The following is a 24,759-nucleotide window of genomic DNA, read 5'->3' as shown; positions in this document are numbered from 1 at the left end:
TGAGCAAAAGAAATATTTGTAACCAGTTTTGGTGTAATCACTCAAACGAGCATTGACCTGTTTTTTATAAAACAAAGCAATAGTGACCCTTCCCAAATGCACCTTATATTGCAATTATTATGCTATTTCAATCATCTAAAATTAGGTAAAAGAACGTTCCAATGATTTCATTTGCTTTTATGCGTCATCGACCATGACAATAACTTAACTGTCATAAACTACAAAGAAAATGACACATTACCTGCCCGAAATCTTGGATCCTCTAAAAACTTATTAGTTATTACTTAATTATTAGTATCTTTTTGAAATTAGTTTTCAAATTTTTATTAAATATTTAATAAATCTAATATTGTAAAAAAATTTATTAAAATGTTGTAAAAATAAAATTTAATTATGAGATATAATTATTTATATTTAGTATATTTAGATAAATTTAATGTTGCATATTTATTAAATATATTTTTCTTATTAAAATTTTTTTAAATATTAATGTATAAAAAATAAATCTATTCAAGCAACAGTTTTAATAAAAATTAAACTACTATTTATTAATATTTAGTTTAATTTTATTTTCTATTATGTATTAAAATTTCAACTTATTTAATACTTATATCGAACGGATCAACGAGCCGAATCCAATGAACTTTTTTATCGACAAGCTGTCATTGTTGAACCCTTCACACGCCGACCATTCTCACGAGCCAAATTTGGAGATCACTAGGCCATTTAATTAATATCACGAGATTTTTATTTTGCATTAAGCTTTTGATTTGAGCTCATTTGGACTCGAATTAGACACCTATAATTAAATTTTATTCATACAATATTCTAATTTTTTGCAATATTAGATTTATTAAATATTTAATAAAATTTTAAAAACAAATTTTAAAATAATATCGAAAGTTATGATTAAAAGAAAAACAAAACAGGCAAAATAAAAAAATGAGAAAAGTAAAATTATTTTAATTTAAAAAAAAACGTAATATGTTTTGAAGTTTTGAAGAAAAACTTAATTTAAATTTACATTTTCTTTGAAGATAAAAAATTTGTTCAAAATTAAATAAAATATAAAAATATAACAGTGTGATATATTGTATATATTTTAAATTTTTTTAACGACTTAATTTCAAAATTTTGACTGGATTAGTAAATCGGCCGTTAAGTGAACAATTATACATATTTAAAATTTTCTTAAGATACTTAATTATATTATTAAAATTTTAATCATAAATATTTTAAAATTTTATTCTTTAGCCATGTGCCTATAGATAATAAAGAGAGGGCGAATGGTACGAATGAGAGAGGTTCTGGTGTGCGTGAGGAGAGAGGAGAAGAAAGTGTTATCTCCACTATATCGACAGGATAGGGACATGACAAGGGCCAAACTGAAGGACAGATATCCTAGATTTCATATGGATGACAAGGATTCAATAAAAGTTGTTTAATTTCAATTATTATACACATACATAATTTATTTTAATTTTTATGATAAATTTAAGTAAAATAATATTAAAATAAAAAAATTGTAAGTCGCCCTCTCTCACAATTTATCATTTCCTATGCTTCTTAATTCGAATGTCAACGTCTCAAATGCTAGCAAATTTTATATTCTGTTTTGGTATGACAATCAAAGTAATATAGATATTTTTTATGAATAATTTTGATATTCCAAATGCATTAACATTATTCATATTACGAATGAGTGATGTTCAGGTGACTTTGTATAATGTTGCATCTTTAGTTTGTCATTTTCGACCGCATTCACTCAAATCGAATGCATGAGTCTTTTCTTGGTGATACCAGTGTTTAGAGCACAATAATAGTTTATTTTCTAGATAGACACTTGATGTTATGTTTATAGATTTCACCATTGTTTGATCGTGTTGAGCATTTATTTGATAAATTTGATAATATGAATGTGTTGAGCCAATCCATATTTGTAAAATGGTCAATGTTAAGGTGGTTTTGATTGCAATGGAGGTTCTATGAACTTGTTTCACATGATTTCACATCCGTTGATTGTTGTTTGTGTCACACTTACTCGAATTAGCTGTGAAACATATATGGAGGAATTATGAGCTAGTTGAGTAGCATAAGAAGGTTGGGTTGAACTAGTAATGTTTAGGAGATCATGGTTTGATTATCTAGCATTCTCTAAGTACTAAAGGATTGAGCTTAATGTTCCTCCATCCTACTCATTTAATCTTTCAAAACTAGGACTTAGGTAGTTTTCAAAGCTAGATTATATTGTTCTTGAATGGGAGATTGATTGTCAGCTATTGAAAAAGTATTTATAAAATGTTGAAAATATTTTTCACAAATGACATCAAACTGTTGCATGTGAGAATATTCACGATTGTAAGGAAATAAGAGTTAACCTCTTAGTTTTAGATAGAGATCTATAGTACAAATTTAAATAAAAGATGGTTGTAAGTGGCAGAAATATTTTTTACATGAAAACATAAAAAGTTATAAAAAAGACTTGACTCAATTAAAATAATTTTACCAATGTATCTCGTAAATTATAAATAATGCTCTTTCTCATAATTAGAAAAGACATTAATACAATGTAGTATATATAAGCTATGGAAGATGAATTTTATAGTGGAATTTGAAGTAATATTGAGGTATTAGAGTTATCTTTAAAAATTTATTTTTGATTTATACAAGAGGTGTATTATATATCTTAACGTCAATAGTTGGAGTTGGTGTTGAAAACATATATCAACCTTATTGGTGATGGTATGCATTGACATTATTTGTGATGCATGGCTAGCAATGAAATGAATGAGCGTTAGTGTATGTGCTTATGACATGCATCAATCTTATATAAAATATCATGATTATCATAATTAGTGATGAAATCTGTGGTGCATGACAGTCTACAGACTGTAGTTGAGTTACAATGGTCAGGCTATTATAATTGAGCGATGGTGGATGTACGATGGTGATTAGATGACGATGTTCAAGAAATAGAGATTTTTGGCAAAGATTATTAACATCGAATGTCAAAATACTAAATCTAACTGGTGATCATCAAAATACTCTATCATCAATATACTTAAGCTATTTTATTAGGGATTCTTTCAACATTTTAGTACTATAATAATCTCAAAAATTAAATGATCTTGAGCCCATAAAATTTTATTTTTTATTATCCATATGTTACATTTGATTATAAGCATATAAAATTCAAAGATAAATATCATAAACTTTTTGGTGCTCTTCTGCGCACCCGCGGAGCACTTTTGCCGTGACTCGTGCTTCCAACGCCCACGGCCACAATGGAAAAGGAAAGACGGGCTAGACAAAGAAGCCAACGAACCAGAGCGCGCCACGTAAGCTGGACACAGAAATCGGAAAATCCATGCTTGGGCGACGAGTTTCAAAAGTAATCGAGAATATTTACACCTGACTGTTCCGAATATGCCTTTTGGCGCTCTGTAGTCTCCTCTTTCTCTTCCGTAACACCATTAAAATCCACCGACCGCACTCTCCATTTTCTTTCTCCTTTTCACCATAGGATTCCATCTCCAGTTGCTTGGAGTTGAAGCTAAGGGAGAGGCGAACGAGAAGGGATAAAGAGAAGGAGAAATGGACTTGGACTTCTACCAGGAGCTTCTCCTGACCGCCTTCTTCTCCGTCCTCTTCGCTTTTCTCTTCGGCAAGATTACTGGCGATGGATTTGGTGATGGAGAACGCCCCGACGATGCCCTCGCATCGGCCGATCTCTCTGATTCCAGGGAGAAGCTGCCTGTACCAGAGGTGGAAGAGCTCGAAGAGGCCGTTAATGGATTCAAAATAGGAAAGGAAGTTCTCGGATCTGAGCGAGAGATCACTTGCATGATGGGGGATTCTGCAGAAAGATCGGATGAGGTGCGAGGCAGCGGAAAGGAGATGAGGGCTGATACGGTTGAGGTTGGAGAGGAGGAGGAGGAGATTAATGCTAAGAAAATGGCTGAGGCGATGGTTATTGAGAGAGACGATGCTGAGGACATCAAGGAAGAAGAAGAGAAAGGGGAACTGATAGAGGCCAAGTTGTGTTCATCTGAATTGAAAATGTTCTGCGGAGGTGTGTCCGAGATTGGCAGTCGGAGGGGAAAGGAGGTTAGCATTGAGTTCAGGGGAGGATCTCTACTTCACGGGGAGGACGAGTGGGAGAGGATTGATAAGAGTGAGCTGGAAAAGCTTTTTAGTATGGCGGCAGAGTATACTGTTAGCTCATCTGGTGTGGAGGCACTGGCTCGTTTGAGCAGAGATGTGCAAATGAATTTGTACGGATTTTACAAGGTAGCGACGGAGGGGCCTTGCCATGAGTCGCAGCCATTGCCTCTGAACGTGTCTGGTCGGGCGAGATGGTACTGTATCTCGTCTTTCTTGCAGGAACATCCTCCCCTGAATGCTGATTATATTTTTAGTTTATTTTTATTTACATATCTAATATTTAAATTTTTATACTTATTTATATTATATTTGAATTTTTAAATCACATAAAAAAATTCCTAATATTAATTTATTTAGAATAAATAACATTTATTTTATTCATACATATTTAATTTGACGTGATTTAAAAAATGGTATATAAATAAATATAGAGATTTAAGTATTAGATATGTAATTTTCTTTTAAACTTATTAAGTGGCTGAAATAGAATATTTGCTTGAAGACGTTAAAATTGATTGCTTGATGCTTATTACTTGGAAATTTTTTGTTGGGTTCGAGGTGACGTAATTTTAAGAAGAGCTTAATGGAAGATTTTGGGAAAACAGAGTCAGGTGCTGCTTTAAAAATCTGGAGAAGAAACGCATTTGGTGATATGGTAGATGCCAAATGAATTAACTTCTGAAGCTGGATACATGCTGGTTCACTTCTTGATTCATTTTGTTGAAGCTTGGTTGCATTAATGGAAATATTTTCAAGGTGAAGGAGGATAGGACAAAGTACTAAATAAGTTTAAACTTCTATGTAAAATCATTCATAAAAATTTGGGTCATATGCCTTGGCTCAAACTTATTAAGGTGGGTTTTATTATAATTGAATTTTCCTTGAGATTAGTGTAATAGAAGTTTTATATAGATTACTTAAACAATCATCGATCTCAGAGTGAAAATAATGATGATAAAACTCATCCTGATTTTGTTTCGGTCAGATTATTCTCCTGATCCAAATTTTCTCCTTCAAATAGAAGGAGAGTTAGCAAATAGCTTAAACAGTTGGGTACTTTAAAGACAAATTCTAGCCTTGAATGCATCCATGGTGGCATTTCCTCAGAAAAATATATGCACTGATGTAGCCATCTAATTAAATAACTCCCCTGTCTTTTACCTTGTTCTGACAATTATTTGTTACTTCGAATCCTCATAGTTATGGAAACTCCTTTGTATCAGAAGACGCATTTTGATTTATTTATTAGAATAGGATAGATCAACGAACCTTAAGCAAAACATATCATTCTGTCCTATTGTCCCAATTGAAATGGAAGTGTTAGAACTGGAAATCGGTTTGTTACATGGAGCATTTTTTTTTTCCAAGCTAAGGTAATACAAAAACCTCATTGAACTTATCTCAAGTGAGCTTAATTTGTTATTTTATTCCTACTGCATTAATTTTTTTTAATATCTTTTGTATGTCAGTAATGAGACTACTGATTAATTAATGCAAGGCATGCTTGGCAAAAACTAGGGAGCATGACACCTGAGACAGCCATGGAGCAGTACATCAATCTTCTTTCTAAAAGCATTCCTGGATGTATTGTCGAAAGTTCTGGAGTAAGTCAAGCAGTTGGACGTGGGAACTTCTTTTTCATGATATATATATTCGTTTGAATGATCCTCTCTTATATTAATAATGTTGAATACTTAATTTCTAGGAGGATGCCAAATTTTATAGAGCTGATGATCCCACAGGGAAAGAGATATTAAATACAGTGCATCATGATTTGTACTCATTCTTGCAAAATCAACTTAGTCCTGGAATAGAAAGGTAGCTTTATAGCCTTTAGTTAATGGTTTGCAGGATGAACTTTTAATTATTATGTTTAAAGTCTCAACTTATAGTTCATTCTTGTAATGATAAGATGATTAATGTATTGTCTTTACAGGAAATTTGAAGGGCATCATGATTTGGCTTCTCTTGAAGCTGAGAGTGCAACTGGAGGCTCTAAATTCCTAGAGCAAGGTATGCTGTTCACAATACCCATCTTTTTATTTTCAATGACCATTTAGCTCTTCTATTTTAGTAGTTATTGATTGCATAAATTTATGCAAGTAGCAACTTTTTGAAACAGGTGCGAATGTGAAAGTTTTCATGACAACAATATTTAGGTGGGTATAGTTGGGAAGTGAGGGTTTATACCTTGATAGTTGATGTTTGGTTAGCCTATTGTTTTATCTGTAAGGATTTGTTTGGGACAGCTTTTTTATTGTTCCTTAAAACGGAGTTTTAGTAAAAAAATTTAAATTTTTTTTACTAAAACTCTGTTTTAAGAAGCAATAAAAAAGCCGTCCCAAACGAAGCCTAAGTCCTTTGCAAAACTTCATTTACTCATTATTTTATTTTTGAGGGTTTAAGAACTATTTATAGCTACTAGCTATGGCAATAATTTTAGGGCGAATTTAAAATGTTCCCTACTTCACAGGAATCATTTCTTTTGAATATTAAGAACCTGTTATCACAACAAATTTTAACTCTTTATGATACATTTAAGCCATTAAAAAATCAAAACTAGCATATAGTAAGTCATAAATACTTGCTTACAATTATTTGTCATCCATTTTGAACCATCTTTCCATTATTCAGTTCATTATCATAGCAAGATGATGTAGCACATCTTAGATTTTAAGATTTTCTAATGCTAATTTATTATGAGAGACAACAATCTTGCAACATGCACACAAAACATTTTAAATCACAAACTATCAATCTTAAAAATATTCATTATTTTTTATTAAAGCCAACATTCAGAAGAAATAAATTCAAGCGATAATTTAGTAGCCTTATTATAGTAGACACAACAGAGAGATTTAGAATCAAGAATGCAATGCAACAAAATTTAATTTGTATCTGATTTAAGTAAAATTAATCACACAATCAGACCAATAACAAACTTTAGAGCAAGAAATGAAAGGAAGAAAGAAAATGTGACCAAAGCAAGAATTAAACATCTTAAATAAATCTTTTTAAGTGTCGTATTTATTCAATGAGTTGATTCTTGAAAGTAGAAGTAATAACACATCCAACTAGGACTTTATTTAGAAGAAAATTCATTTTCCTTTGTATTTGTTTATTGAGATTAAAGTCTCTTATTTGTTTAATGAGTCAGACTTTCAAAAGTAGAAGATACATCTAATTAGAACCTTTATTAAAAAATTGACTTCAATTTGTATAAGCCTAAGACCCGTAGTTCTAATAACTGAAATCCTTTGAAATTTTCTATGCATTGATTAATACACCATAAAAGAATTCCTTACAGTTGCTGCTAGAAACATATAAATCCCAACAATTGATGGAAGCCATAGAAGTCTAGTTGTAGAGATCAGCAAATTTTGTGAGAGGAAGATAAAATCAAGGTGTTAAATCTTGCAAGCAGAGGAAGATTGCAAAACTACAAACTATGACACAAGAAGGCTATAGAAATTGTAGGTTACAAATCTTTTAAAACGACATAGGATGTTTCTAGGAAGATTCATGTAACTTTATTGCCAAAAAACGAAAGGGTGCTGTTGAGGAGGTTCACATTAATATGCTCAGCTTTGAATAACTAGCTTCAATTAATTATTTAAATTGATAATCGTCAAGCAAATTTGAACATAATTATTTTATTTGTGCTAACATTGTTGCTTTGGTGAAAATAAATCGTCAAGCCACATAAATATTAAATGCAATGTGGACTAACATTCTTCTTATAAAAGCTACTTGGAATAGCTTTAATGTTAGGGGTGATGATTTATGCACTTTTAGATTCATCCAAATAGAATAAATTTTGAAACTTGATCTTTTGTTGAAGCACTCCCTATTTAGAAAGTGGGTTAAATTTCAAAATAGTCTCCCAACTATCATATATGGTCATTTTAATGTCAGAGTATAATGTTGTCCAAATTAGTCCTTTGAATGTACAAAATTGATCTAAAATGATCCCTTTAGGACTAATTGAGATCAATTTTATATCATAATAACAACATGAGGGACTATTTCAGATCAATTTTATATAGCCGAGAGACTAAATTGGGGCAATGTGATGCTTTGAGACTAAATTGGTCATACATAAATAGTGTGTTTGATGACTATTTTGGGTTTTTTTTTTTTTTTTGTTAGAAAGACATTAAAATAGTCACACGCTTCATTTCCTTATAAGCTCTTAATGAATTTGTGTATTAAGAAATTAAGAATAAAAAACAAAATATATTTTAGTTTGATTGCTAGAGATAAGTTCGTTGGATACTTCAATAAGAGTTAAATAAGCTTGCTCAATTTGTTTATCAACTTTAATAGGCGCGAGCTATTCATTTTTTTTGGGAATTAAACCAAGAATGGAACAAACAAGAAAAAAGAAAATGCAGCGAAGAGGAAAGAACACCAGGGTTTAATATGGAAAAACCTAAAATCGGGGGAAAAAAACGATGGAGGCACACCAAGAAATACAGTATGAAAATGGGAAAAATTGTGCAGGTCTTCACTCTAGCACTCTCTTCTTCACTTTACAATCATGTCCACTATCTCCAGACACAGATGTAGGAGTTACACACCCCTTTAATTGGATACAACTCTTAAAAAACAAAGAGAAAATCGGCTCAACCGACTCGCAGCACTGTGGCGTTATACCCATGGTGCCTCGACGATGACTCCTTTCTCAAAAAAATCCAGTAACATTGCATCAATGGGTTTAAAACACTGTGGCGTTGTATTCATAGCGCCTTGATGTTGAGCTCTCTGTCCAAAGGGGATTCATAATGCCTTGGTGTTGAATTCACAACTCCACGACATTATAAGGACAAGAATAAAAAAATTTCAATGCTTCTTCCATGAGCCCCCAAGCAGGGGACAAGCTAGCCCCCCTGCTACCCCCATCAAGCACCTCGTCAAGCTTGACCAACAAAATTGAGGTCTAATTCAATATCACAACCTGATTGATATACACAATTAGATTCCACACAAAACTAACAATTTTCATATTCAAGATTTACTTTATCAATTTGTTCATTTTCATTTTCACCTTGTCTTCAATGCTTTAAATTGTTCATTCAATTGATCCCTAATATTTTTCTAGTAACAAATATTGTTTTTTTAAGTTCATATTTTAGATTAGTCCATATAGTTTTAGGTTCATCTGTAATACTTTGTCAAAATAATTGAGCACAACTCTTTAATTTTGATTTAACTTATTTAAATTTTTTAAAATCAAATAGTTGATAATCTTCAAAATATACCAAATTACTGATCGAAATCGAAGATTTCTCAAGATTATAACTCCCATTGAATGTTTGAATGTAATTTGTATGCTTATGGTAGTTATAATATGTTTGCTTAGAACCATGATCTTCTTTTATTAATATGTTTACTAGGATGAGATGCACAATAAAGGCATATAAACAACCACAATTTGCATGTTACCATATCATAAATTTTATAAGAATTAGGTAGTTTTAATGTAAGAATAGCACTTGTATTTTTATCATTCAAAACAACGATTGCACAAAAAAATGAAATCCCACAAAGAAAATAGTGAACAAAAAATGTAAAATTTCAGCAATGATCAAGATTCACACCATGAGAAATTATTCAACATATATTGCACTTGATAAAATTTCTATCACACTAACTACTAAACTAATTCATAATAAGAACAAGGGTAGAAATCACCAACACGAAGATTCATGCCTCATTTTAGTACATGGATACTAACTCTTGTAAGTACCTGTTAATAGTTGTGAAGGGTATGAAGAATATAATCCAATGTGTACACGTATTAGATTTGACTAAAGTTAAAATTTTATTTTAATTGTTAATGTTCAATGATTTTTGCATGCTTCACAGGCTCTACTAAAGTCTATTAAATTATAGAATAAGGCTCAACAAAATCTTTCCATCAGGTTGTAGCTGTAAATCATGCAAACCTCAGGTTTCATTGGGGTCTGTTACGCCGGCCCAGGAGGGGCCGGCTGGACCGGTCCAACCCGGACCGGTCCACTGCTACTCCAGGCGGAGAAAGCAGACGGGGCGGAAAAACGCGAGGTCCACGTAGGCGGCTTGGGGGGGAGATTAGAAGGGAAATTTTGAATGGGAAGGCTGTTTTAGGAAGTTTATTATTGTCCTTTATGATTAATTTTGTATAATTAGGAGTTTGGGGGGGAATTTGAATCTCATCTTGAATTTGAGTTTTCACTTTGAGATCTAGGTTTTGTTTTGGGCTCTTGGCTTCGCCGGAGACTTTGGAGAGTACGTTCTTCCTCTCGAATTGAAGAACAAATTGTATCTTTGCTATTTGTTTCGTCTACTAGTAAAAATACAAGTCTTTGCTTGCGTTGTCTCTCAATATTCTCGCAAAATTCACTGTTTTTCCTGCGCATAGTTGCTGTCCACTGTTGGAGACAGCAGTTTTCTCCTTGTTCGGCTTCAGTTTTGGTTAGGAACTACTTGAAATCAAGTATTTCCTATCAGGGTCCTCTTCTTTTAATTTATTATCACATTTCAATAACGTGCATGAACTCACATTACATGTCCTACCTTACAATCAAATTGTCAAAAGATCCACGAATCAACACTATAGGAACTAAATTCCACTTCAACGAAGTTTGATAAAAGACTCTAAAATTTCAATTAATCAAGGCCGAGCACATAGCAAAGCACGCCAAATAGTTCACAAATATTTAGGAATTTCACTTGAGGGATGTGATCATAACACGGATTAGATGGATAACTGGGTTGAGTTGGTCAAAGTAGGATTTTCAGTAGGCACAAGGCTTTTCAAATGGTCCCAAATTCTTGCTTTAACACGTTGGTTTTGGTAGCCCTCTTCTCTCCTCTCTCTATCTCCTAACCCAACTTGCATGTTGGCATGCCAGTGGATTGAACATGCTTGAAAGAAAAAAAAGAAAAGAAATTTCTAGCTTTCATGGTTTAGTCGGGTGGAGGTAAAAATAATATACTTTAAAAGCATCTTTGAAATCACTCAAAAGTATTGATTTCATTTTCATATGCAAAATGAGTGAAAATCAAATCAAATATATTTTCTATCTGGCATAAATGGTGTTAGACTTTATGAATATATGATTTTTCTTCGACCATATCGTGATGTTCTATGCCATCTCTTCTCGATTAGTATAATGTTGATGACATGTTTTATGTGGTATGGACAGGTTGATCTTATTGCTGCAAACCGCCTCTCTAATCTTTAGGTGTTCGAGTCTGTGGTGGTGGTGGCTAAGGTAAAGTAATTATCTTGTAAGGCTGCACAAATTTGTCTTGGAGCTTTAGGATTATTATGCATGAAGAGCTCATGTTGAGTTGGCTAAGGTAAACCTAAATTGGCTATCAATCGTGCATTCTGGGTTCACGAATATTGATACTTAAATACGATCATGCTTTAAAAGCATAAGCGGAAGCACAGTGTTCTTCCCCTAAGAAACCAAGCCTTGAAGCTTCAGCATCAAGAAGTTTCTAGTTGAATTAACAAACAAGAATCCACTATCTCTGCAGTCTCTTTGACATTACCCCATTCTCCATGGCCAGCATGGAGTTTTGACTTGGGAGCATATCATATAATAGTCATAAGTCACAGCAATGTAGTTGAATAGTGACCAGTTCACTTTTGTTAAAGCAGTTAAAAGGCCAAATAACTTTTCTGCTTTGATCCTGTTGGCTCTAATGAATCTTTGCTGTAAGATGCAAAACAGAATGAAGCATTTTGATCATCTCTAGCTGATTGCTTCTCTATTGTTTTAGATATTCTCAACGAAAATTTCATGTTGGGATATGCTCTTACTTTTTTTTTTTTTTCCTGTGGGTTTGGAGAAATTATTCTGTGCGGACGCCGAACGACTTCCGGAGATCAACCAGAATGCGTCACATCAGAACATCTTCTAGAAAATTCTTTGGAAGATGTTCGGCGTCTGCACAAAATAATTTGTCCTGAATTTGATGTTATCTTTTAATGCTCATTAGATCCTTTAGTATAGCATACTTTAATTTGAGAAATTTGTTTCCATAAAATATACTCGTAATGCATGGCTTACTGTGATTGGTTCACATTCAAAACTCTGATCTTTGTTTCTTCTATTGATCTCTCTCATATTTCTTCCATCAATTTCCTTTTGCCATTATTTATGTCTAGATGCTTCGGCAGGGCTTGCAGGCACATTCCTCCTCAACCTGCTGTTTCCAACCAGAGTGGAACTCTTCAGTTTATACAGGGAACCAGACTCTCGCGACTGGTATTTCCTATCATATTAGGCCACCAGCTCTGAAGATATATGCGTATTGTAAATGCTTTGCTTCCCCTGTGATTGTTCATACTTAAAATCCTCTTTCACCAATTATTCTCTCACCGCAATCTTCTATTCTATATTTGTTTAAAGCACTTTGTCTCTGCCTTCGTCATATTTGGATATCATTTGAAAACCAAATTATCTCAAACCATCAAAATCTGTAATAGTATTAAGGTTTGATTTTCTTGCCTTGGCCATGAGTGCAATCACTGTTCTGATATTTGGAGTTTTAGGGGTGTAATTGAGTCAAAGTTAACTCATAAGTTTGCTTGGGATGGACTTGATAAATGACTTGTATTTTGAGTTTGATGTGCTGACGGGCCGAGCTGGAGCTAGGGGTGTAAATGAGTCGAGCCGAGTTCGAGTTACCCCAGCCTGAGCTTGTGCTTAAGCTTGGTTAATTAATCTCGAGCTTTTGTGTCTAATTTTATAAAATTGAGTATTTTGAGTTTGGTGTGTTGACGGGCCGAGCTGGAGCTAGGGGTGTAAATGAGTCGAGCCGAGCTCGAGTCACCCCAGCCTGACCTTGTGCTTAAGCTTGATTAATTAATCTCGAGCTTTTGTGTCTAATTTTATAAAATTGAGTTGGCTTACGAGCCAATTCATTTATTATACAAGATAAAATCGTTATTATTCAAACAATTGTTATAAAACATGATAAAACTAATGAGAAATTGAATGAAAATAATCCTTCCAGTAAAAATGTGGCGCTTAATTTTAAGTGAATTGCTATTTAATTCTGGTCGGAATGAGTATTTGATGCACAGCGGTATCTAATAAAGTCACTATATTAGTGATAGGTTAATGAGAGAAATAAATATAGAGTAAAATTTCAAAATAATATCTCTATTATTAATAAATATTCAATTTAGTCCTAAATTTTTATAATAATTTAATATAGTTCTTCAGTTATTAGAAAATATTTTAATTTAGTCTCCAAGCAAAAAGTAATACTTAAAGTTAATCGTAAGGATATTTTGAATATTAATGTATGTAAGATAATATTATTATTATTTAGATATTTTTATTTATTATATTAAAATAATTACAAAATAAAAGTTAATCAATTAAATAATAATAGTGTATAAACGGTAGCTTATGTTAATTTTTATTATAATTTTATTTATTTATTTTAATATGAGAAATAATAAATATAATAATAATAATATAAATTCACATATATTCTTATATCTAAAATACTCTCATTTAATTATTGAGGTTAATTTTAATTATTATATTTAATATTGAGATATTTTTTAATAGTAGGGGATTATATTAGATTATTATGAAAGTTTAAAATTAAATTAGACATTTAGTAATAATTGGGGACTATTAAGGCTATTACTCAAAAAATATATTAAATATTTGTGTTTGGTGGTTTGTAGGTAGTGACTAAGCCTAAATTGCAGACATTGGAAGAAGGAATGGATGAGGGAAGTCTCTTTCCTGCATTTGGAGACATTAGAAGAATTTAAAATAACAAATATTTTTTTAATATAAAAAAAAAAACCTTATGTCTTTTGCGAGGAATTTCTTCTGGAGAATTTGTCCCATAGAAAAAAAAAAAGTTGCTAAGGAGTCAGTCGACATCACGTGCTCTTATCATTTTGTATATACTGACTAAGATTTTATTTGTGATAGTTTTTTTTATTATTTTTGAAGCAACTTTTTAGTTAAAATTTTTTGATACTGAAAAGATACTTTAAAAGCAATGAAAAAACTGTCTCAGATAATGTCTAAATTATCGTATATGCGAATTACATGAATTATTTGTAAATAGACGTTTGTTGCAATGTGTATGCATAGGCATCTATTTAAATCATTTACTATGACTTTTATGTAAGACTTATTGTTATGACTCTCAACATTTTGTTATTTCATATCTTAGGTTTAAGATTTATTAAGTTGAATAATTATTTTTATTTTGTATTTGGAAGATGTATTTGAAGTATCAAAAGGAAATACTCTTAATAATAAAAATAGTTGGTGGTGAAATTAAAATGTGTAAAAAAATAATAATAATAAAAAGCTTCATTATCTCAAATAATATATATATATATATATATATTTAAGTATATTTAACAAAGGTAGATGAAATATTTTGTTTTTAAAGAGATTGTGAAAATACCATTGACCTTAATAACATTAGCATCCTAAATGAAAATAAAGATTTTTATTCTTATCATCATATTAGTAAAACAAAAACTAAAGATGATTTAAAAAAAAAGTGTGGAAAAAGATGTTGGACTTAATGATATTCTAATAGAGGTGTTGAAATGCTTAAGAGATGAATGAATTGTTTGCTTACAAAACTTTTAATATTATTTTAAGGATTAAAAAGATATCAAATGAGTGAATTGTGTTGATTAATATTTTTAAGAATATAAGTGATCTACAAGAGTGTGCAAATTATGGAGGAACTAAGTTAATGTTTCATACATTAAAATTATTGGAGAGAGTTATTGAGCATAGGTTACGACGGGATATTAATGTTTCTCTAAATCAATTTGGATTCATGTTGGATAGGTCTGGGTAGGTCTAGAAGTTATACATTTATTGAGAGGTTTGATGGAAAGGTATAAAGAGAATAAATACTATATATAATATTTATTAATTTAGAGAATGCATATGATAAAGTTCAAAGAGAAGTGCTCTCGAGAGTTCTAAAATGAAAAGGAGTTAATGCTTATAATCAAAACCTTAAGGATGTGCATGTATGAGTTATTACTTGTGTTCCAACACAAGGCCATTTGATCAAGTATTTTCCTATTTCAGTTGGATTACATCAAGGATTTGCCTTAAGCCCATATCTTTTTGCTTTTAGTCATAGATGTTCTCACTAGACATTTGTCAGAGATTGTACCCTAGTGTATGCTTTTTGCTCATGACATTCTTCTTGTTTAAAAGACTAGAGAGGGAGTTAAAGATAAACTTGAATTATGGAGGTCAACCTTAGAGTCTAAAGGCTTTTGTTTGATTAGATCTAAAATTGAATATACATAGAGTGTAATATTAGTAGTAATAAATATAGTAAGAGTACACGTTTTAGGTATCTTGGGTTAATTATTCAAGTGGTCGTGAAATTGATGAGGATATTATTAATAGAATTTGAATTAGATGGTTGAAATGGAGGAATTCATCGGGCTTTTTGTGTGATAAAAAAATACCCCTCAAACTTACGAAAAAATTCTATAAGATGGTGGTGCGACTTGAAATGCTCTATGGCACTGAATGCTAGCCATTAAAGGAGAAGCATAAAATTAAGTTAAGTGTTGTAAAGATGAGGATGCTCAGGTCGATGAGTGGCTTCACTCTTAGACAGAATGCGAAATAAGTATATAAGTGAAAAGTTTGGAGTAGCTCCAATGGCATATAAGATTAAAGAGAGTTGACTTAGATGGTTTGGACACGTAAAATATTGGTCTTTCGATGACCCGATTAAGAGAGTAGATGTATTAGATTTGACCCATGTTAAGAAAGGTATGTAGAAGTAGACCTAAAAAGACTTGGATAGAAAATATTAGAAATGACCTTTTTTACTAAATTTAAATGAGAAATTGTCTCTTAATAGAACACAAAAGAGAAAAAAAGTTTTTTGTAGATGACCTTACATAATGGGATAAAGGCTTGATTTTGTTGTTATTGTATCTGAAAGATCATTATTATTTTTAGAAGTATAAAAATGTGTTAAGATAATTTGTTTTTTTTTTTAGTTATTATACAATAAAATAATTGGCAAAATCAGATAGGGATATAAACTAGAATACATTCAAATAATAAATGTTACTAGAGAACTTGAGGTAAGAAAAAGAAAGTTTAACGTGATAGCATTGTGTAAAGATCCAGCACATACACAAATAAAAGTACGTCGCAAGAGGATCAGATTTTTTATGTGAAAAATAAAAAAAGATGGAAAACATGGCACTTAGCCCTATTGAAATGATTCAAGTAATGTTTATCATCAGTTATGGATGGTGTTTTTTATTGTGATTAGGGAAGCTATTGATATAATATAATTGGTGTAATAATATGGATAAAAAATAGATTATGGAATGCAACTTAGAAAGCCCTAAGGCATGAGATTTATCTTCAAGAGATTACTTGTTATTTGTTTGATTGTTCTTCTTTATGAATAAGAGAGTAGAAACCAAGAAGTCAAGTATGAATATAATTAGTATTAATGTTGAGAATTAGAGCCGGTGTTGATGGCTTCCACCAACCTTATGATGGCTTGCATTGATACTATTATAATTAGTTAGCAATAAAGTCTAAGGGTTTAGTTATTTGATAATGGTTTGGAAATCATAATTAGGTGATGATAGTGAAAGGACTAGAGTTACAATAATGTTTGATCAATCATTGTTGGGTGAGTGATAGTGGTCCAACTGATGTAATTGGATGATAATGTTTGGGCAACCTGTGATAACCCAAATATTTGAAATGATTTTTTTCTTTTTAAATGAAAATTCTGAATTTTAATGTCTTGCCTTGCTGAAGAAGGAAGAGGAGAAAGTAAAGGAAAGAGGAAAGAAAAAAAATAAAAAATAAAAATCTAATTTTAGCCACCATACGGCTTCGTCGTTTTTGTGGAACTTACTCAGATTGCAGTAGGTGACTCTAATCCTACTTCTGCTTTATAATATTTTGATTTTAATCATTTAATTCTCTCCAGAATTAATTTTATTATATTTTTTATGAATTTATTAAACTTTTATTGTGTAACTTTTTATATCATATTGTATTGATTATTTTGGAGATTTTGATTGTAATATTTCTAAATTTTACCGGATAAAATAGAAGTTATTAAATTTTGTGTATTTTTTTAATAAAGTAATTATTTTTATTTAAGCATATTATTAATACTAGTATTGTGAATAAATATATACATGTGGTTGAGTAATAGTTGATCTCTATTACTATTAAAAAAATGTGACATTAATAAAATAATTAAAAGATTGCATTGGCTGAAGACTGGATGACCTATACAGGATGGTAAGCTAGCAGGCTTTCATTTAAATATATGATTTAGTGTTATCCTTGATTGATACATGTGATATTGATTATGAATTATAAGGAGTTATTATTATGCCGACAGGAAAAAGAGTGACAACTTTATTTACTTAGTCAACAATAATTGACTATGTATTGCTAATACTGAAAGACAATGCTTAAGCCAGGACTTTTACTTGATTAATATGATTGCTAAAATGCATGTTATTGAATCATTATTACTGAATAGTTTTATTATTCATTATTTACTTATTTATTATCATTATATGGATTCACTATTACTGTTATGGGTTTATTGTTACTGATGACACCGTTTATTGATTTACTATACTACATAGAAAATGTTATTAATACTGATATTAATGATACCATTAGTACGTGTTGATATTATTATTACTATTTTTGATTCACTATATTATTTACTAATTGATTGATTATACAACGTACTTAGCAATTGATTATGATAATATACTAATACTGATATAGAATGTGATTATTGTTATTAGTTTACTACATTGATATTATTGCTCATGGTTCACTACATTGATACGATTTACAATATTCTTTATTGATGCTTTGATTTTATCAATCTATATGATTCTTTTACTAATTATCACAAATTGATAGTATTGATGTGACGATTGTTTTAGTGATTTGACACCCATACTAGTTTATTGATTTCTCCATTGTACTACTTTACTGGATTCTATATTGCATCCTTTTATTGATTACAAACTTTGCTACTACTATATGTGAGTTTTACTATTTCTGTACTGATTTACGATCATATTATTGAACTGATTATACATGCATAGTGTATCTTTATCGTATTTTTGGTTCAGTTATAGGATGTGATACCATGTTAGATTATTTAGCTCATTATATGTGGTTTAATTGATTTTAAGTCAAGGTAGAGGATCATGAGTGTGATGTTGATCAGGTTTCTCCAAGTTTATTAGTTGTTATTTTTTTTTTATAGTTATTCTTTTGTACTCAAGATTGAAATGATATATTATATTTGTATGGTTCTTGAGTATTAAATATAATTTTGGAGAAATGAATAAATATGCATATGGATGTTTTGATAAATAGAATTGCTTCCACTATTATTTAATTTTATTACTGATAAATGAAATTTGATAGCTCTGATTTTTATCTAATAAAGAATAAAAATAATTTTTTTTTTTCAAATTAGAATATGGGGGATCACACAACCAGAGTTAAATGATGGTGTTCAGAGGATGCTAGCCAAGCGATAGTGCTTTGAAGATGATAGTTGGGCAACGATGGTCTAAGGATTGCATTCAAGAGACAACGTGGTTGCAACCTGTTTGACCATCTTCAAGTTTGCCAGGTGTGGTTTTGGCTTCCACACCTTGATCACCAAAGATAGTTACTTCATAAAAATCATTTTTTATTTCTTCTTCAACTATATAGTATCTTCCTATTATTGTATAATAGGTATTTCTCCATGGATATTTAGATATAAAAAATGCAAATCCTTTGGTCATAAGACAATCACTTTTGTGATGACTGTAAATTCTTTTGATACCATGTACTTTGAAATAAATGACTTCTTCGTTTAGTTATCTCTCCATGAATTTCTTATTTTTGTATCATTTGTTGAATCATTATAGGATAGTATTTTAGAATTCTGATAGGCACTATATCTTCATATCAAAATATTGAAGGAGCTAGTCAAAATTTTCATCATGATACTCCCCCAATTTATATAATAGGCTTCACACTCCATTATTACCAAATAGAGGACATACATAAAATATTTTGAGTTCTTCAATATTATGAATCTCAAGAGGAGTGTTTTCTTTAAAATTTTTTGAGAGAGGTATAACTTTAAATGTATCTCTTGAGATTGATAATTGACAAATTAGTTATTTTTCTCAAAAAGACAGACTATATCTTGCCTATATAAATAGACTCACAGTTATATTTATCAAAGTGTTATGCTTACATTTTATCATTAGACAAAGGCTTGCACAATTTTTTGAATTTAGCGAGAAAATCATCATCTTCATTTATATCGCTTCCTAGACGAGGAACATTTCTTTTAGGTTTAGAAGATGTATTAACCTTTTTAGGAAGAGTTAGCATAGCTTTCTTTCTTCTTAATTACTTTGTTACAACCCCTAATTATTTTTTCTCAGCTTCCTTTTAGATTGCTTTACAATCTTAGAAGTTGATGCTATATTTTCATAAAATTTATTTGATTTTACTTCATGGATAGCAAAATGATGTATATGACTTGAAACTATGAACTCTTCTCCATCTCTTAAGTACTTCATACATTGATGTAGAGTTGATAGAACAATATCAAATTCATGTATACTACTTTAAATGAAGTATTTGTATCAATCACTTGAAATTTAGCTTATGTAAAAGGCTTTCCAAACTTAAGAGGGAGAACAAATGATTCTATTGTTTTATGTCATTTTTTATTAAAATAATCCACCATTAATTTATCTTGTCGAAGATGTTGAACATCAAGTGAGAATAATCTCAATGCTCATAAGCTAATGAGATTTAATGAAGAACCAAGATCAAATAAAATTTTTCTTATTATAATACCCTCGCTTTCTATTGTGACATACAGATGGCGAGTATTCTTTATCATCCCAAGCATAAGATATTCTTTAGATAATGTAATGGCTAGCTCATTTGGATTTGTAAAACTTCAGTTAAACATCTTTCAGCAAATTATGCTTCATATTTCTCTAAATCTTTAAGAGCATGAATCAACATTTTCTGAAGATCCTTCGACATCAGCAAAGCTTCATACAAACTGAGCTATGCAGGAATTTTTCTTAAATGGGATAAGATATTATAATATACGCCCTTTCTTCATGTAAATTTATTTTAGGATTTTTAGAAATGATATTTTCATTAATCACTATGTCTTTATCCTTATCTTTATTTGATAGTCCTTTATTCGGTGGTGATGGAAACCTTCTACTATTCCTCAATTATATTTGGACTACTTCTTTTGGTTTACATTCGATCATCAGGCATATCAATTCCTTCATAATCCTCATTCATTAATTGAGTGGATTGTTCAGAGTGTTCATAGTCACTATCTAAATTCATGTGCATCATTTGAGATGTCTTTGTATGTTATGATTTGCTTTCATCAATAAAACATAAATCTTTCTCTAAACTAGCACATATTTGTAGCACCATCATACAGGCCTCAATTATCACTTTTTTAGAATTTATTTCCTTTGCAAATGCAAATTCTTCATCAAGCATTTGAAAAGGAGTGTGTTGAAAAGTGTTTAAAGTTGTTGAAATAACCTGTCATGTTTCAATTGGTAGGGATTCTTCATCATCATTTTTATTATATATCTCCCTTAATCTAATTTATCTGAAGCTAAGATATGAAATAATCTAGGGTAATATGATGCCTTACTGGTTGAGAAATTTTTTTGAATGAAGTACTTTACATCTTCATAGATTTTTATTTCATGGATAACAAAATGATGCATATGACCTTAAACTATGAACTCTTCTGCATCTCTCAAGTATTTCATACATTGATGTAGAGTTAACAGAACGATGCCATATTCATGAACCTATGGTCGCCCCAAGAGTAATTTAAATGAAGTATCTGTATCAATCACATGAAATTTAGCTTATATAAAAAGCTTTCCAAACTTAAGAGGGAGAAAAAAAATGATCTTATAGTTTTCTATCATTTTACATTAAAACCATGCACCATTAACTTATCTTGTTGAAGATGTTGAACATCAATTGAGAGTAATCTCAATGCTCACAAGCTAATGCGATTTAGCGACGAATTAGGATCAATTAAAATTATACTTATTATAATACCATCACTTTCTGCTCTAACAGATAGATGGCGAGTGTGCTTTGTCATCCCAAGCATAAGATCTTCTTAAGATAATGTAATGGCAGGCTCATTTTGGGTTTGTAAAACTTCAATTAAACATCTTTCAACAAATTATGCTTCATATTTCTCTAAATCTTTAAGAGCATGAATTAGAGTTTCCCGAAGATCCTTTGATATAAAAAAAGCTTCATACACACTAAGCTATGCAGGAATTTTTCTTAGATGGGATAAGATAGTATAATCTACTCCCTTTCTTAGTGTAAATTTATTTTAAGATTATTAGGAATGATATTTTCATTAATCACTATATCTTTATCCTTATCTTTTTTTGATAGTCCTTTATTCGATGGTGATGGAAACCTTCTACAACTCCTCAATTATATTTGGACTATTTCATTTGGTTTACATTCATCGAGAATATCAGTTCCTTCAAAATCCTATTTCATTAATTGAGTGGATTGTTCAGACTGTTCGGAGTCACTATCTTCATTCATGTGATTCATTTGAGATATCTCTGTATGTTCTGATTTGCTTTCATCAATAAAACATAAATCTTCCTCTTAATTAGCACCTGTTTGTAGCATCATCATACAAGCCTCAGTTGTCACTCTTTTATAATTACTTTCCTTTGCAAAAGTAAATTCTTCATTAAGCATTTGAAAAGGAGTGTGTTGAAAAGTGTTTAAAGTTGCTGAAATAACTCGATATGTTTCAACTAGCAGGGGTTCTTCATCATCAGTTTTAATATCTCCCTTAATCTAATTTATCTGAATCTGAGATATGAAATAATCTTAGGTAATAGGATGCCTTACTGGTTGATAAGATTCTTTAAGATTACTGATAAATTTTTTAACAACATTTTTTTTTCTTTTTTGGCATCCTTTGTCAGAATGACTTGTTAAATTTCCTTGGTAATGCGTTGCTAAAATATGATGAACTAGCATGATCAAAATGTCTCCAAAGTGATAATTTAGAAATAAATATACTTGAATTTAGCTTCATTTTTAATTCAACCACTTGTTCAATCGGAGACTTTCATTTTACACAGGAACTCCTTCAAATTGTTTTAGCATTTTTACTATCTTGTTTGAAATAGCAATATCCCATTTTTCTTCTTGCATCACTATTTCTTTTGCTTCTTCAGTGGTCTTGTTGACTCCTTCTTTGGTTGCACCAAAACACTCTTTGATAGGATGAATTATCCCCTTTCATATATTTTTTTATAACCAATCTTTGAAGTCATAATAATCTTCAATAGAATGGCTAATCACTTGGTGATACTGATAGTAATTAGGCTCATGAGTTTTATCTGCCTCTTCATATCTTTTGGATTTTGGCAATTCTAGACATGCTTTGAGTGCATGACGAAATAACATAGCCACACTATCTCTTCTAAGAGAATATTCTTTTGTCATTTTCTCTTTAAGAGATGAAAATGCTCGATTACCTTCTCTCATTGCTGGTTTAAGACGTTCTCCTTTAGTATGAAAGTTTCTTGGTTTATTATTGTTTCCTCAAAGTATTAACTTTTACTAAGGATCAAAATTTTCTCTTTCTTTATCTTTGTCTTCTGTATTATTGATTACTTTCTTTTATTAATATTATAAGAGGCACGAGCTTCACCTTTTCTTGCATTGGAGCCTTATTTCTTTTGGATATATCCATATAAATTTTAGATTTAGAAAGATTTAGCTTTTCAAATTTTTCTACCCGATCTAGCAACTCTTGAAATGTGAAAATTGAAGCCATGCAAAGATAGGGTACCATCTTATCATCAATGTTACCTATTAATAATTGATTTGCATGATCTTCTTCTAATTTTTGTTCACATTTCATACTCAATTTTCTCCAACGAGTGATATACTTCATTAGTGAGTCTTTTTTTTTTTAAATGAGGTCAACATAGTAGTCTTTTTCACAGCACTAGCAAACCTTTTCATAAACATTATCTCCAATTCAACAAAAGTTTTGACATAATCATTATGTAGTTTTATATATGATTTAAAAGCGGTTGAAGTTAAACTACAAACAAATTGAGGGAAGAGTGAATCATCTACACCTCCAATTTTCCCACAAGTTGCATTAAATTGAGTTAGGTGTTATTTTGAATTTCCATTACCATTGAAAGTATTAAATTTTGGCACTAAATATCACATAGAATATGTCACCTGATCGTACTCAGCAAGATATGGGCGCCCTTTGCTTACTAAATTTTCTTCTTATTTAGGTGTGATAACGGCCTTAATTTTTTCACTAATAAGTCTCTCAAGTTTATCAACTGTCACTAGTTCATATGAACTTAGATTAGATTGAGTGGAATGAAAAGGTACTAAATTTATTTTAGTTCTTTTTTTTTTGGAACATCTTATACTCCAGATGCTTGTGGCATTAAGCTAACTGGTGGATTGATTGGCCCAATACTAGATTCTTGTTGATTAGAAGCTTAAACCAGTACAAGATTTACAACATCTTTTTGCAGTAGTTGCATCATCATATTCATTTGATTCATCATTTCATTTATCTTGATATTGAGCTGAGAGAATTCTCTATATTTCTTTTTTCATTTCCCATTGCATGTCTCTTTGTGTTCGAGTTAGAGCAACAACATTAATTAGAATAGGGTATTTTTTCTCTTCTTCTTCTTCTTCTTCTTCTTCTTCTTCTTTTTCACTTTCCAAGATAAGAAACAATCTTTCTTCATTTTCTCCTTCTTATTATTGCACAATATCAAGAGGAATTGTAGTTAAAGTTCCTTGTTGATAACCTTGTGAACTTGATTGTCCACTAGTATGCCTTACTATACATCTTTAATACCCATTATTTCATCTTCTTCTTTATCATGGTTCTTCTTTATCATCTTATTTTACATGAATTTTTTAGCAACACCTCCAATGAAATTCTTGTTTCACATGGGCATCAACAAACTTTCAATTAGAGGATCATAATTGATCACCTTCTCCTCCTCTGAAGTTGTGGTTGGATTGTGATGGGATCCCTTGGAGGATTCTCCAAAGTGTTGGCCATCATGAATCATCAGCAAAAATATGCTTCATTGCAATCCACTCTTGTCAGATTTTTCTATTAGTTAATATATGGGAATATACTCTAGATGTCGCACATTTGGACTTTTCTTCATGAGACTTTGGCCTCCATATTTGTTTACCTTTTAACAGGGACCTTTCGATAGTGGATTCTCAGACTTGATTTCTAAGTGTCACACTATGATGCTCACCTTGCAAAACTTTTTTTGTTCTGTATTGTGCTACTATCACAGAGAATAACTTTCTAGGCATATTTTTCTTGGCTTTCATCACAACATATCGCTCATACTTCTTCTTCATTAAACCTTTCTCTTTCAAAGCTTTCAGAACCTTATGCACTCTTACTGACAAGGTTTCATGT

The 24,759-nt window shown here is 30.9% G+C and overlaps 1 protein-coding gene across 2 annotated transcripts; it reads left to right on the top strand.

The window, feature by feature from the left end:
* Nucleotides 1-3,434: 3,434 nt before the first annotated feature.
* On the top strand, nt 3,435-12,715 carry LOC110104731 (acyl-CoA-binding domain-containing protein 5). Of its 2 annotated transcripts, none has more exons than XM_028698276.1 (6): nt 3,435-4,358; nt 5,663-5,768; nt 5,873-5,982; nt 6,101-6,177; nt 11,355-11,423; nt 12,341-12,715. In XM_028698276.1, exons 1-5 carry the CDS (start codon nt 3,595-3,597, stop codon nt 11,357-11,359), a joined length of 1,062 nt encoding a protein of 353 aa, XP_028554109.1. In that variant the 5' UTR covers nt 3,435-3,594; the 3' UTR covers nt 11,360-11,423; nt 12,341-12,715. The 2 variants fall into 2 exon arrangements, with proteins under 2 accessions (XP_028554109.1, XP_028554108.1); XM_028698275.1 differs by having other exon boundaries at nt 5,870-5,982; nt 12,341-12,713.
* Nucleotides 12,716-24,759: the final 12,044 nt, after the last annotated feature.

The sequence above is a fragment of the Dendrobium catenatum genome, unplaced genomic scaffold (assembly GCF_001605985.2).
Source record: "Dendrobium catenatum unplaced genomic scaffold, ASM160598v2 fragScaff_scaffold_1061, whole genome shotgun sequence".
In the NCBI taxonomy this organism is placed as follows: domain Eukaryota; kingdom Viridiplantae; phylum Streptophyta; class Magnoliopsida; order Asparagales; family Orchidaceae; genus Dendrobium; species Dendrobium catenatum.
The sequence above is the reverse complement of the archived record's forward strand: the minus strand, read 5'-3'. Positions and strand labels throughout refer to the sequence as shown.

What these genes read in the sequence shown, in the direction of transcription:
- LOC110104731 (XM_028698275.1), top strand. Translation starts at nt 3,595, where the DNA reads ATGGACTTGGACTTCTACCAGGAGCTTCTCCTGACCGCCTTCTTCTCC. An exon ending in GTGTCTGGTCGGGCGAGATG is followed by an intron (nt 4,359 to 5,662) that starts GTACTGTATCTC and finishes AATTAATGCAAG; the next exon opens with GCATGCTTGGCAAAAACTAG. An exon ending in GTATTGTCGAAAGTTCTGGA is followed by an intron (nt 5,769 to 5,869) that starts GTAAGTCAAGCA and finishes CTTAATTTCTAG; the next exon opens with GAGGATGCCAAATTTTATAG.